This window comes from Mytilus galloprovincialis, chromosome 3 (genome assembly GCF_965363235.1).
Source record: "Mytilus galloprovincialis chromosome 3, xbMytGall1.hap1.1, whole genome shotgun sequence".
Lineage (NCBI taxonomy): Eukaryota > Metazoa > Mollusca > Bivalvia > Mytilida > Mytilidae > Mytilus > Mytilus galloprovincialis.
The window spans coordinates 14,635,775-14,651,771 of record NC_134840.1 but is presented as its reverse complement, the minus strand read 5'-3'; the positions used below and the strand labels follow the sequence as shown (position 1 = coordinate 14,651,771).

Genomic DNA, 15,997 nt, shown 5'->3' with positions numbered 1-15,997 from the left:
TGCAATAGGTGAACACATAGATAAAATGGAAAATCTCTTATAATACAAGAAAGATAACTCATACTTAACTGAACATAAATGTGTAACACAAGTTGATGCACATCACAATTGTGAGTCATATAGATATTATATATATATATATGTATGTAAGAATTAAATATGTGTTACTATGTTATGATAATAGGAGTTAAAATACTGTTTTTTTATATGATTTTCAGATATTGTAGGGAGAGAAAATAACAACAAAATACAAATGTATGTCACTATACTAGTATATGATATACAATGTATATATTGTTTTTATTATGAGTACATGTATGAATAGAATAATTCGGTTACATTAATAATTATAATTAATCGTTTAATATTAATTTAATAAGTCAATGATTTTTTTTAATTTCATTTGATTTTTTGTTTGTTTGTTTCACTTTGTTTGTATTTTTTGTTTTGCACTTCTTTGTTTTGTTTATTGTTTGTTTTGCTTTTTGTTTTTGTTTTTGTTTTGTTTTTTGTATGGAAAGGGAGTGTTAACATAAGCGCTGACACTGACAGGTCAAAATGACTGAACATGTATTGTATTCTTTTTTAATAGAAAAAATGCATATTAATATTTTTTAAGATGAAGAAATACAATATGAAGAATTAATATTTAATAAAATATTCCAAGAACTGAGTGTTATACACTAGATGGCCTTACGAATTGTAACAATTGATTAGACGAGATTTAATCGGTTAATAATCTAAACATTCGAATTATTTTGAATAAAAAAGTATTCAATAATAACACATAGAAAATCATAAAATATTATCAAACGGTACACCATTTATTTATCTATGGAATAGTAACAATGATTTTTAGTTGTTTCTTAATACCTTTTACTATGGTGCGTACTGTATAAAGTAATACAATCACAAATAGCATTAATCTTCGACCAAAGATTCTAAAAAGGTAGTGAGAAATTGTTGATTAACGAATTAAACCTTACTATATGTGGAAAACAAGTGCTCCTCAGTCTGTATTATTTAAACAACATTCTACCAAATAAAATTCAGTTGCACTTTATAAGTGGGAAAAGAGTTCCACAATAGTAGAGTTGTCTCATTTGCAATCATACTTACATCTTCATTTATATGTCTTTTAACAGAAGGGTTAAATAAGTACATGTATATCGATATAGTATTACTTTAATCCTGATGTTGAACAATATTTCAGGGTCGTACATAGTTTTTGTCGAGAATTATATAAGGAATACGACCTACGGTGTTTAACTTACAAGAACATATTTCAGCGTTACTCTATAAAATCACTTTTTTTGATTATTATAATTAAGAATACTATTTCTTAAATCGATTTTCAACGGATACTCTGTTTATTGTGAAAAAACAGTTTTTTTTAACATGTATTACATTTGTTTAGGGGCTAGCTGAAGGACACCTCCGGGTGCGGGAGTTTCTCGCCATTGGTGGCCTTCGGCCGTTGTCTGCTCTATGGTCGGGTTGTTGTCTCTATGACACATTCACCTTTTCCATTTTCTATTTAATTGCACCTGCTATGACTTGGCGCACTTTTCAAAAGACATAGCGGGTTGAAAAAATTTGTTTGTTTTCGTATCACAAATTTCATTATCAAAATGAACACAAGTGCACTTGCTATGTGACCAAGATGTGCCGTTTAAGCATTTCTGTAAAAAAATGTCTCCGTTTGAACACTGGTAAAATATATTACATAAATGTTTGTCTTGAAAGTATGCTATGCTGTGTGGATCATCCTTGCAATTAGGTTCACAATCTGAAAAAGATGAACATGCAATGAGCACTGTCTCTCGTGAATGTCTTTATACATAATTACATTCTAACATTAAACGTTAACTATAAATATATGATTGAAAACGTATGTAAAATAAAATCTCAAAAATAAATCATTGTATTCCCAACTAACCAACTAAAAAAAAAAAAAATCATTTATTTTGTAACAACATATATTGAATTAAGTTGAATTAAAATAAATAATCTCAATGTATGCATTCTAATATTTTGTCAGCTCAACCATGATAATAAATATACGAATAAGTCCTAAAAAAGAAAAAGAAAAATATTGCCTTTGCAAACTTCTTAATTGTATACGTTTGTATATTTTTCATTATGACATAGTCACGTATAGTTAACCAGATATCGTTAACATAATTAACAGATGTTGAAAATAAGAAAAATAATACATACTATCCCCTTCACAGACAGGTATACTCATAGTGGATGTAAGGTTAGCAGCAAGTTGTAGGTCTGTCATAAATGGAACACATGAGATCGTCTGATTTCCCGAAAACCACGATACAGGAATTATGGCTTCAGCTATTATTTTTGAGCTACTTTTCCTGTCAGGATTACTACAATCATTTATGGTAGGTATCACACGTGAAGAATCCCCATCGTTTACGAACAAGTTTAAAGAAATTGTCTTGCAATTGTTCTTCATTTCACAATAAACATGAATGCTGTCATTTATGCGATTAATACTATGCTTCAGCGTTGGTTCTAAAATAAAAGAATAAATTTATAAATATCTGTTGTGACTTTTGCGTTAACAAAAAGCGAATCATTGCATAAAAAAATCATAACTTGAATTAAACATATAAAAGAGTAAACGAAATAATTTTTACGGAAGCGTGCTCACCTCAAGTTTAGAGGATCGCATATGTGATCTCAAGCTCGTCAACTCAAATACTCAAAAGTTAATATATGCGCCAGTAGTCTTAGCATACTGTTCGATTCAGTGCTTGAAAAATGTGTCACAAGGTTCACCTTCACATCCCAGTGATATTTTCTCTTACTGGTTTCTAATGTTATTTGCCTCTTGATTTTAAATACTCACAACCATTGAATTACAAGCTCCTGTAACACTTTAACACTTCGGTGTTGACATGAATATCAATTATGTGGTCATTTTTATAAATTTCCCATTTACAAAACTTTGAATTTTTCAAAATATTAATGTTTTTCTTATACAAATGTACCAGACAAACATCTAACAAGAGGCTGTCACAACGACAGCAAACCGGATTTATTAACATTTATTTGTGTCCTGCCAATATCACAAGAACCATAACTGATGAACGGTGAAAGTGAAAATCGTCAATATCAAATTTGACATCTATTTTGTCATCAGTATCAACATATTAAAATTTGAAAAGCTTAGGTTGAATGGTTCATGAGTAAATGCAACAACATGAATGGAAACGCCATTTTTCCATCTTTCAAGAACCATAACTGATAAACGGTAAAAGTCAAAATTGACATTATTGAACTTGACCTCCAATTTGTCATCAGTAACAACATATTAAAATTTGGGAAGCTTTGGTTTAACAGTTCATGAGTAAATGCACAGACACGACTGGAAATGCCATTTTTCAATTTTTCAAGAACCATAACTCCTGAACGGTAAAAGTCAAAATCGTCATTATTGAACTTGACCTTCATTTTTTCATCAACATATTAAAATGTGGGCAGCTTTGGTTGAACAGTTCATGCGTAAATGAACGGACACGACTGGAAATGCCATTTTTCAATCTTTCAAGAACCATAACTCCTGAACGGTAGAAGTCAAAATCGTCATTATTGAACTTGACCTTCATTTTGTTGTCAGTAACACCATATTAAAATTTTAAAAGCTTTGGCTGAACGGTTCATGAGTAAATGCACGGACAACATTTCGTTGCCGCCCGACCGCCCGACCGCCCGCCCGCCGTGCATACCCAAATCAATACCGACTTTTTTGTCACAAAAATCCGGTTAAACATTATAGTTGTTACAAAGAATATTAAAAGAAAAACCACAAGTCACACAACATATATTGAATTTAGTTGAATTAAAATAAATAATCTCAATTTATGCATTCTAATATTTTGTCAGCTCAACCATGATAATAAATATACATGAATAAGTCTTAAAAAAGAAAAAGAAAAATATTGCCTTTGCAAACTTCTTAATTGTATACGTTTGTATATTTTTCATTATGACATAGTCACGTATAGTTAACCAGAAGTCGTTAACATAATTAACAGATGTTGAAAATAAGAAAAATAATACATACTATCCCCTTCACAGGCAGGTATACTCATAGTGGATGTAAGGTAAGCAGCAAGTTGTAGGTCTGTCATAAATGGAACACATGAGATCGTCTGATTTCCCGAAAACCAAAATACAGGAATTATGGCTTCAGCTATTATTTTTGAGGTACTTTTCCTGTCAGAATTACTACAATCATTTATGGTAGGTATCACACGTGAAGAATCCCCATCGTTTACAAACAAGTTTAAAGAAATTGTCTTGCAATTGTTCTTCATTTCACAATAAACATGAATGCTGTCATTTATGCGATTAACACTATGCTTCAGCGTTGGTTCTAAAATAAAAGAATAAATTTATAAATATCTGTTGTGACTTTTGCGTTAACAAAAAGCGAATCATTGCATAAAAAAATCATAACTTGAATTAAACATATAAAAGAGTAAACAAAATAATTTTTAAGGAAGCGTGCTCACTTCAAGTTTAGGGGGTCGCAGATGTGATCTCAATCTCGTCAACTCAAATACTCAAAAGTTAATATATGCGCCAGTAGTCTGAGCATACTGGTCGATTCAGTGCTTTGAAAATGTGTCACAAGGTTCACCTGCACATCCCATTGATATTTTCTCTTACTGGTTTCTAATGTTATTTGCCTCTTGATGTTAAATACTCACAACCATTGAATTAACGGCTCCAGTAACACTCCAACATTTCGGTGTTGACATGAATATCAATTATGTGGTCATTTTTATAAATTTCCCGTTTACACAACTTTGAATTTTTCAAAACATTAAGGATTTTCTTATACCAGACAAACATCTAAAAATTATAGTTGTCACAAGGAATATTAAAAGAAAAACCACAAGTCACCATTCCAACCTTAAAAAAAATCAAAACATTGAGCAGTATGAACCCCAACAAAAAAATGCGATGAGTATATATCATTCAAATTTAAAGCACATATACTATCTGTTTGAAAACCGGCCACGTCTGTATTATGTTCATTTAAAATTTCAACAAAAAATCACGAACTTGGTCCCTCAATTTACTGGAAAACAACGTTACATTTCTGGTCGCAATTTGCCCTGTTGAAGCAGGGATAACATTAACTCCTCTGAATATTAAACAATATAAAACATTGGAATTCTTTGAATTGATCATTCTTAATTTAAAGACAAATTAGAAGAACTATAAAAAAAAAGAAAATGTGGTATGATTACCAATGAGACAACTTTCCACAAAAGACCAAATAACACAGAAATTAACAATTATAGGTCACTGTACGGCTTTCAACAATGAGCAAAGCCCATACCGTAAAATAAGCTATAAAAAGCCCCGAAATTACAAATGTTAAACAATTCAGACGAGAAACCTAACAGCCAAATTTATGTAAAAGATATGAACAAAAAAAACATATATAACACATCAACAAACGACAACCATTGAATTACCGGCTCCTGTAACACTCCAACACTTCGGTGTTGACATGAATATCAATTATGTGGTCATTTTTATAAATTTCACGTTTACAAAACTGAATTTTTCAAAACATTAAGGATTTTCTTATACCAGGCAAAGATTACCTTATCCGTATTTGGATCCTCAATGCTCTTCAATTTTATACTTGTTTAGCTTAATAATATTTTGATATGAGCGTCACTGATGAGTCTTATGTAGAAGAAACGCGCGTCTGGCGTACTTAATTATAATCCTAGTACCTTTGATAACTTTTTCCTGACATGGAATAGGCACATACATGCAGAAACGTGTTAGCCATAACCTGGGACAGTAGTGTAACAGTACATCATAAGAATGAACTATACACAACAGTCGATAAAGGCTTTACTCAGCAGATGAATAAAAATAGAATTAATTCTAACAAAAACACAGAGTGGACGTGGCCAGTATTCAAACAGATATATGTGCTTTAAATTTGCGTCATAACGACTTGTTCCGTTATCATTACGAGGCAGACCTCACACAGGGCATATTAAGTAGAATACATACAGTTAAAAATTGACTCCTCGTAGTTCTGCATGTATGGTGTTAAGTGTATCGGTATGCATATTCAAAGTATTCAAAATATGTGATAAAATAAAAAATATAAAAATAAGATTGTGAAAAGCAATGAACAATTATAATATTAAAAAGAAAACATGAGCTTCCTAGAAGCGGAACAGAAAAAAGTCAAACAACGACGAAAAGCAACGTGACGTTGTTGTAGTACACCAACAACAAGGTAAAGAGTGAAGGATTTAGTGTTACGAGAGGTATATAATGTATTTAGTTTAAAGTTGTAGCGACAAAGCAGCTGCAGAGAAAGCAGAGAAAGCAAAAATAGATTGAAATTTGCTATGTTTAATGTGTATGTGCATTAAGATGCCAAATGCAATATATAAACCAAATATTCTTTTAAAGGGACACAAGCTGTCAAATTCATGTTCAGCGATTTGACTGATATTCTCATACTATGGAATCATTTATTTTCGTGGGTACCAATTTTCGTTGATTATGGAAAACATTTAATTTCGTGGTTCACATTTACCAACGAAATCCACGAAAATTGGTAACCAACGAATAAAAATGAATCCACAGTTACTGATTTATAACCATGTTTAAAATGTTTCCAAATTATAAAAAGTCTTGTATCTTCTTGTATTATTTTAACTTTTAGTTTCTTGTGTACAATTTGTAGTTTAGTATGGCGTTCATTATCACTGAACTAGTATATATTTGTTTAGGGGCCAGCTGAAGGACGCCTCCGGGTGCGGGAATTTCGCGTTGCATTGTAGACGTGTTGGTGACCTTCTGCTGTTGTCTGCTCTATGGTCGGGTTGTTGTCTCTTTGGCACATTCCCCATTTCCATTCTCAATTTTATTTTTTACACAGTTTGTCTTTAGTGTCGTTTGGAGACAGTAGAGGGCCTCCCCGTGCTTCATGTTTATGGTCTTATAATATACTAGATTATGAAGTGTGTGTCCGAGCGAGAACTTCTCTAGTTCATTACTTAAGGAATATTTATCAAAAAGTAGTACTTCAATATTCAGCCCCTTTCTACTATTTACTCAGACGTCAGCCGCTACCGGGTAATTAACACGGATAGCGTTTGAAATCTTTAGCCGAACAGATTTATTTTTTTTACATAACTTAATTCATTGTATACTGGTTCATATTCTGGACACTCCTTTCTAATATAATTCACTAACAAAAAACAAATATTAAGCTTAGAAATGGAAAAATATTAAATACTAAACTCGTTCAAAGGGTATCTACACGTCTCAATCTTCAAAATCGCTTATCTAAAAATACTCGTTTTAAAAGACCCAATAAATTCAAAAGTATCGTTTATCAATACCTTAAGAAGCACAATCATCCTATTAAATATTTAGCAGTTCAACCTTTGGAAGTAGTAAATAAGCAGCCTGGTGAATCTTATTCAAAGTTTGTACGATCACGGAAAATGGTTGAATTTAATTGGATTAAAAAATTACAGACAGTCTACCCTCTCGGTCTCAATGATCATATCATGGGAATTGACAATATATCAAGAACCGATTCTGTTAACATTTTGGATATTGTTTCTAAAACTGTTCGAAAAAAAACGTTCTCATAGTCGTAGAAAAAATCGCAATCAAAGAAAATTTCGGACCAATCATACCAATATTTCGGACCTAATTTCTATTTCAAAAAACAACGGCAGACATTATCTGTTAACAAAGCTCTGTTCATTACCGATTAATAAGTTAAATAAAATTTTAGAGGATTGCAACACAATTTCATATAGCAGTCATAAGTATGAAATCGTTCAAATTATAATGGCATATTGTTATTCTAAACTGTTTCCTAAAATTGATCGTCCTGAAGATCATAAAAAACATTTTATTAAAATAAAGTATGTCAATAAAGGTTTTGATTTTGTAAATATTGCTGGTATTTTTAACGACCATTCTGTTAAAGAACAAATTCCTGGATATTATGATAATACTGAGCTCCCTCTTATTTGTTATATTTACAAGAAATCTACCCGGAAATTTGTGTTTAATTATAGCTTATTGTGTAAAGATGTTAATATCAGTGAATATACACCTACTTCATGTAATTGCAGTAATTCCGAATACATTTATGGACCCATTTCCCATGTTATAACAGGAGATCTTAACATCGTTCAAGACCGAGAGTTAAAATCATTCCTCAGTAAAGGACCTAAATATCGTCCCCCGTCAATTATTTATTGGAATGAGTGTCGTGATATCATCCACGACTCACTCCGTACTTACTGTTTGAAATGGATAAAACGAGGAAAAGCTGACAAAAAATCTTTGGACTCTTTTTTTAATTCAGTAATGAAGATAGTTGATATACGTATTCAACATTTTAAAGAACATTTTACTCTTAACAATAACCACAATAAACCTATTTCTCGTATCAAACATAAGCTAAAAGAACTAGCCAAGGAATTTGTTTTTGTCCCGGCCGATAAAGCTGCTAATAAATTAAATATTATTATTGTTTGCATTTGACGTTAATTTTACATTGAGGTTCTACAAAAAGAAATCACCAATTCCCCAACATTCCAACTGACTCCATTTTTAGAAAACGACATCTGTAACAAACATAAACTTTTAGCTACCGCTTTACAAGCAGAACCAAAACAATGAAAGTCCTAACTATGTATTGGCTTCCGAAACTACACAAAACACCTTACACATATAGATTTATTTCGTCTTCAAGCCATTGTTCCACAACTAAATTATCTATTCTTCTTACCAGTAAACTTGGTACAATCAAAAACCTGATAATAAATTGTTCAAATAAGGCATTTCAAAAAAGTGGAACTACTTACTTTTGGAGTGTCAAAAACTCGTTGGAAGTACTTGATAAATTGCAAGCTTATATTGTAATAACTGGCCAAACGGTCTTTTACTTTGCTGTCACCACCTGTGTTTACATGTACACAGGGAACCTCAATAGACTAGAATAAGCTAGTCTAAAACAGAGAATGGTTTAAACACGGGTGTTCTTTATATTACCAGACCAACAGGGTTAAAATACTTCTGACACATTAACTTCACTTTAAATTTAACAAGAAACTCAAATTGCGAGAACAATATGGGTAAAGAATATTCAAATACGTAATAGTCTGTGTATCTAAACGCACTTTCTATCGTGTAGTTTATAGAACAGCATTACACTGTAAAATAGAAGCTGCACCTCTATAACCTGGAATCGCATATAAACTAACACTTAAGAAGTGGAAACTTCCAGGGCAGTACCATCAGACTATTCCACAAATGAATATTATCTATCTGACAATCGAATAGTCTCTTGTCTCGGTATAACAAAAAGATCTATTCTCTCACGAGACAGTGTAATGGCAACAATCAGAGACCAGTTGGACAACTATGGTGTATTATGTGTTTTCAGCAAGGAAAAGTAAGATAATTGTGAGCATAAAGATGTTTTATCAGTTAATTCACGAATTGTTCAGTAAACAATATTACACAGTTTTTATCTAAATTATTTGCTACAGTGTTCAACCAACTATTAAATATGCTATAACATTAACATATATTATATCTATGCCATCTTCTAATAAATTATCCTTTAAAAATAACAGTACATTTGTTATATTATCTAATAGACTTCAGCCTCCTGGAGTAAGCACAGGAAGACAAACTTCAATCACTGAGATTGAGAGTAGTAAAACAGTAATTATTCTAGCTTCTTACAATTCTTAGCCTAACAAATATACAGAACTTACAAATATTCTCTCTGAATGCTGGAAAATCTCAGCAAACAGGATACTTAACAAAATGTCCTTAACAAAATGGGAGGGGAAAAGGGGAATGGGGAAGGCATGCCACTTTAATCCGTTTACCTCAAAGAAACAGGTTAGCAAATGAAAGCTAGCCTGAATAAATAGACCATCTATTTATATGTACATGTACAATTATATTAAATCCATTTTTGATTCTGATCTAAGTACTAGAATACTAGACTTATAGTGAACAGAAAACGTCTAAAAAGTTCTAAACTGCAGTAAAACTGCTGGTCCAAGGACACAGTTATCGTCCTTTGGTTTTCGATGTCTACGAATATAGTCCCTAGTGTAAACAGTTTATAACTTGCATGTTTTATTTGATACACTTTCACAATTTATTTCTTGATATTAAATGCATGAAATATTAAGTAGGGGAATGTAATTACATGTTAAAAAAATTTGGGTGCTGAATCTTAATGTTAAGTAGTGATTTGGTCCAGTTCAAAAAGGTCAAATTTTATCACGTCTGAAGCTGTCAAACTGAATTTTACACCCCCTTAACACAGAATTGTCAATATTTTGAGTTAGAGCTGGTAGAAGTTTCTATAATTTTGATACTTTTTGTCTCACTGGTAGTACACTACACTGTAAAGATCTTTTTGAGAAAGAGCAGGTGCGATTTTTTTAATTTTAATTTATTGTCTAAAAGAAATGCACTACGAAATAACTGTGTTCTCGGGCCTGCTTAGAATCTCATGAAATACATGATAAAACGATGCTAAACTTCAGCGAATATTGAATAATCGACAGTATCAACTGACCGAAAATCTGGCAACATATCTGTAGGTCTGACTAAGGAGGAAGAGCCCCTGACAAACAGGTGCAAGCTTTATATACCCGACGGAGTTATCGGGGTAACGAACGGTTCTTAACGGGGTAACGAACGGTTCTTAACGAGGGAACGAACGGGTAACTGGGAACGGGCAAGACAAGTACGAAAAGAATCCCCGATAGCTAGAATTAAGTACATTAAAACGTAAACAACATGTTTACGGAACATAAAAATTATCTTAGTACAATTTACAATCACAATTAAAAATACGGATTTTTTGTGTTACTAAAATTTGCTGTTACAAAATATTAGAAATTATTATAAATTAAGGAATGTATCTCCCTCATGCAAAGCTCTGATTCCTTTCACGAATTTGACTATATTTTTTGGACCTTTTGGATTATAGCTCTTCATCTTTTATATAAGCTTTGGATTTCAAATATTTTGGCCACGAGCATCACTGAAGAGACATGTTTTGTCGAAATGCGCATCTGGTGCAACAAAATTAGTACCGTTGATTTTATTACTACCACTGGGTCGATGCCTCTGCTGGTGGACTATTAGTCCCCGAGGGTATCACCAGCCCAGTAGCCAGTACTTCGGTACTGGCATGAAAATACGGATTTTTTGTGTTATTAAAATTTGCTGTTACAAAATATTAGAAATTATTATAAATTAAGGAATGTATCTCCCTCATGCAAAGCTCTGATTCCTTTCACGAATTTGACTATATTTTTTGGACCTTTTGGATTATAGCTCTTCATCTTTGATATAAGCTTTGGATTTCAAATATTTTGGCCACGAGCATCACTGAAGAGACATGTTTTGTCGAAATGCGCATCTGGTGCAACAAAATTAGTACCGTTGATTTTATTACTACCACTGGGTGGATGCCTCTGCTGGTGGACTATTAGTCCCCGAAGGTATCACCAGCCCAGTAGCCAGTACTTCGGTACTGGCATGAAAATACGGATTTTTTGTGTTATTAAAATTTGCTGTTACAAAATATTAGAAATTATTATAAATTAAGGAATGTATCTCCTTCATGCAAAGCCCTAATTCCTTTCACGAATTTGACTATATTTTTTGGACCTTTTGGATTATAGATCATAATCTTTCAGTCAGTTTAATTGAAGTCTGGAGCTGGCATGTCAGTTAACTGCTAGTAGTCTGTTGTTATTTATGTATTATTGTCATTTTGTTTATTTTCTTTGGTTACATCTTCTGACATCAGACTCGGACTTCTCTTGAACTGAATTTTAATGTGCGTATTGTTATGCGTTTACTTTTCTACATTGGTTAGAGGTATAGGGGGAGGGTTGAGATCTCACAAACATGTTTAACCCCGCCGCATTTTTGCGCCTGTCCCAAGTCAGGAGCCTCTGGCCTTTGTTAGTCTTGTATTATTTTAATTTTAGTTTCTTGTGTACAATTTGGAAATTAGTATGGCGTTCATTATCACTGAACTAGTATATATTTGTTTAGGGGCCAGCCGAAGGACGCCTCCGGGTGCGGGATTTTCTCGCTACATTGAAGACCTGTTGGTGACCTTCTGCTGTTGTTTTTTATTTGGTCGGGTTGTTGTCTCTTTGACACATTCCCCATTTCCATTCTCAATTTTATCTTCATCTTTTATATAAGCTTTGGATTTTAAATATTTTGGCCACGAGCATCACTGAAGAGACATGTTATGTCGAAATGCGCATCTGGTGCAACAAAATTAGTACCGTTGATTTTATTACTACCACTGGGTCGATGCCTCTGCTGGTGGACTATTAGTTCCCGAGGGTATCACCAGCCCAGTAGCCAGTACTTCGGTACTGGCATGAAAATACGGATTTTTTGTGTTATTAAAATTTGCTGTTACAAAATATTAGAAATTATTATAAATTAAGGAATGTATCTCCCTCATGCAAAGCTCTGATTCCTTTCACAAATTTGACTATATTTTTGGACCTTTTGGATTATAGGTCTTCATCTTTTATATAAGCTTTGGATTTCAAATATTTTGGCCACGAGCATCACTGAAGAGACATGTTTTGTCGAAATGCGCATCTGGTGCAACAAAATTAGTACCGTTGATTTTATTACTACCACTGGGTCGATGCCTCTGCTGGTGGACTATTAGTCCCCGAGGGGATCACCAGCCCAGTAGCCAGTACTTCGATTCTGGCATGAAAATACGGATTTTTTGTGTTGTTAAAATTTGCTGTTACAAAATATTAGAAATTATTATAAATTAAGGAATGTATCTCCTTCATGCAAAGCTCTGATTCCTTTCACGAATTTGACTATATTTTTTGGACCTTTTGGATTATAGGTCTTTATCTTTTATATAAGCTTTGGATTTCAAATATTTTGGCCACGAGCATCACTGAAGAGACATGTTTTGTCGAAATGCGCATCTGGTGCAACAAAATTAGTACCGTTGATTTCATTACTACCACTGGGTCGATGCCTCTGCTGGTGAACTATTAGTCCCCGAGGGTATCACCAGCCCAGTAGCCAGTACTTCGGTACTGGCATGAAAATACGGATTTTTTGTGTTATTAAAATTTGCAGTTACAAAATATTAGAAATTATTATAAATTAAGGAATGCATCTCCCTCATGCAAAGCTCTGATTCCTTTCACGAATTTGACTATATTTTTTGGACCTTTTGGATTATAGCTCTTCATATTTTATATAAGCTTTGGATTTCAAATATTTTGGCCACGAGCATCACTGAAGAGACATGTTTTGTCGAAATGCGCATCTGGTGCAACAAAATTAGTACCGTTGATTTTATTACTACCACTGGGTCGATGCCTCTGCTGGTGGACTATTAGTCCCTGAAGGTATCACCAGCCCAGTAGCCAGTACTTCGGTACTGGCATGAAAATACGGATTTTTTGTGTTATTAAAATTTGCTGTTACAAAATATTAGAAATTATTATAAATTAAGGAATGTATCTCCCTCATGCAAAGCTCTGATTCCTTTCACGAATTTGACTATATTTTTTGGACCTTTTGGATTATAGCTCTTCATCTTTTATATAAGCTTTGGATTTCAAATATTTTGGCCACGAGCATCACTGAAGAGACATGTTTTGTCGAAATGCGCATCTGGTGCAACAAAATTAGTACCGTTGATTTTATTACTACCACTGGGTCGATTCCTCTGCTGGTGGACTATTAGTCCCCGAAGGTATCACCAGCCCAGTAGCCAGTACTTCGGTACTGGCATGAAAATACGGATTTTTTGTGTTATTAAAATTTGCTGTTACAAAATATTATAAATTATTATAAATTAAGGAATGTATCTCCCTCATGTAAAGCTCTGATTCCTTTCACAAATTTGACTATATTTTTGGACCTTTTGGATTATAGTTCTTCATCTTTTATATAAGCTTTGGATTTCAAATATTTTGGCCACGAGCATCACTGAAGAGACATGTTTTGTCGAAATGCGCATCTGGTGCAACAAAATTAGTACCGTTGATTTTATTACTACCACTGGGTCGATGCCTCTGCTGGTGGACTATTAGTCCCCGAGGGGATCACCAGCCCAGTAGCCTGTACTTCGATTCTGGCATGAAAATACGGATTTTTTTGTGTTATTAAAGTTTGCTGTTACAAAATATTAGAAATTATTATAAATTAAGGAATGTATCTCCTTTATGCAAAGCTCTGATTCCTTTCACGAATTTGACGATATTTTTTTAACCTTTTGGATTATAGCTCTTCAAATTTTATGTAAGCTTTGAATTTCAAATATTTTGGCCACGAGCATCACTGAAGAGACATGTTTTGTCGAAATGCGCATCTGGTGCAACAAAATTAGTACCGTTGATTTTATTACTACCACTGGGTCGATGCCTCTGCTGGTGGACTATTAGTCCCCGAGGGTATCACCAGCCCAGTAGCCAGTACTTCGGTACTGGCATGAAAATACGTTTTTTTTGTGTTATTAAAATTTGCTGTTACAAAATATTAGAAATTATTATAAATTAAGGAATGTATCTCCCTCATGCAAAGCTCTGATTCCTTTCACGAATTTGACTATATTTTTTGGACCTTTTGGATTATAGCTCTTCATCTTTTATATAAGCTTTGGATTTCAAATATTCTGGGCAAGAGCATCACTGAAGAGACATGTTTTTCGAAATGCGCATCTGGTGCAACAAAATTAGGACCGTTGATTTTATTAAAATAGTTTTAATACAATAATCTTGTAATAATCGATCTACAACCGCTATAGTATTCATACACTGTTTTACGCTTGTGGTACATAAAGTTCACCTGAGGTTTCACACAGTTCACCTCATTTGCATAATCAATACACAAAAATCATTGTGCCGGTAATGGCGACTGAAGTGAAAGTGAAAGTTAACTACATAAGTTATCTCAATTATACAACAATAAAAATGGTTTTACACTTGGAAAACGGATTACATAGAACACTGAAAGCATAATGAATTGAATTAAAAAGGTGAAAACCGGTGTCAAACTTTAAAATAGCCCTAAATCGAATCATAGCCGATAACAGGTGCTTGAATGAAAATACACATGTTTTCCAAGGAATTTCGCTTGGCCAAGTCATTACAATATTGGTGATTTTGAATCTGTTCAAAGTTTTGATTTTTCTACCCTATATACCACATTGCCTCACATTCTCATTTAGAAAAAATTCACACACCTAATTAAATTGGCATTTAAAAAGTCTGAATGTGAATATATATGTTCAAACTCTTTTAGGTAATTTTTTAGTAGCAATAAACAAAAAAACTATGTCAATTGGACATGCTTTGATACTATATCTGCCCTTGAACTTTTACTAGATAACATTTTTGTTCGCTTTGGAGATTCCGTATATCGTCAGGTTATCGGAATTCCAATGGGGACTAACTGTGCACCACTTATTGCGGACCTGTTTTTGTATTGCTATGAGTTACAATTTATGACAAAAATCAGCAAAGACCAATCGAAACTACATCTGATACACAAATTTAATAATACTTTTAGATATTGTGATGATATTTTGGCTCTCAATAATGACACTTCAGTATGTATACTAAAGACGTTTATTCTGTTGAACTTACTTTAAATAAAGCTAATACTAACAATGACCACTGCCCTTTCCTCGATCTTGATATATATATATATCATTAACGGAAAGTTTAATACTAAAATTTATGATAAAAGAGATGATTTCTCATTTCCTATCGTTAATTATCCATTTTGAGATGGTGACGTTCCCTTGTCACCATCTTACGGTGTTTATATATCTCAACTTGTACGATTCGCTCGTGTATGTAACAATTTTTTAGATTTTAACGAGAGAAATTTATGTATTACTGAA

General features: G+C 33.0%; 1 protein-coding gene across 1 annotated transcript in view; it reads right to left on the bottom strand.

Annotated features, from left to right (window-relative positions):
* Nucleotides 1–379: 379 nt before the first annotated feature.
* LOC143067240 (uncharacterized) overlaps nucleotides 380–15,997 on the bottom strand; it is a 35,970-nt gene continuing 20,352 nt past the window's right edge. Inside the window, exons 6-8 of the mRNA XM_076240347.1 lie at nucleotides 4,088–4,399; nucleotides 2,221–2,532; nucleotides 380–1,789 (exon numbers count right to left, since the gene is read on the bottom strand). Of these exons, the coding sequence (XP_076096462.1) occupies nucleotides 1,551–1,789; nucleotides 2,221–2,532; nucleotides 4,088–4,399 (863 nt within the window). The 3' untranslated portion in view covers nucleotides 380–1,550. The remainder of the gene's footprint in view (nucleotides 1,790–2,220; nucleotides 2,533–4,087; nucleotides 4,400–15,997) is intronic.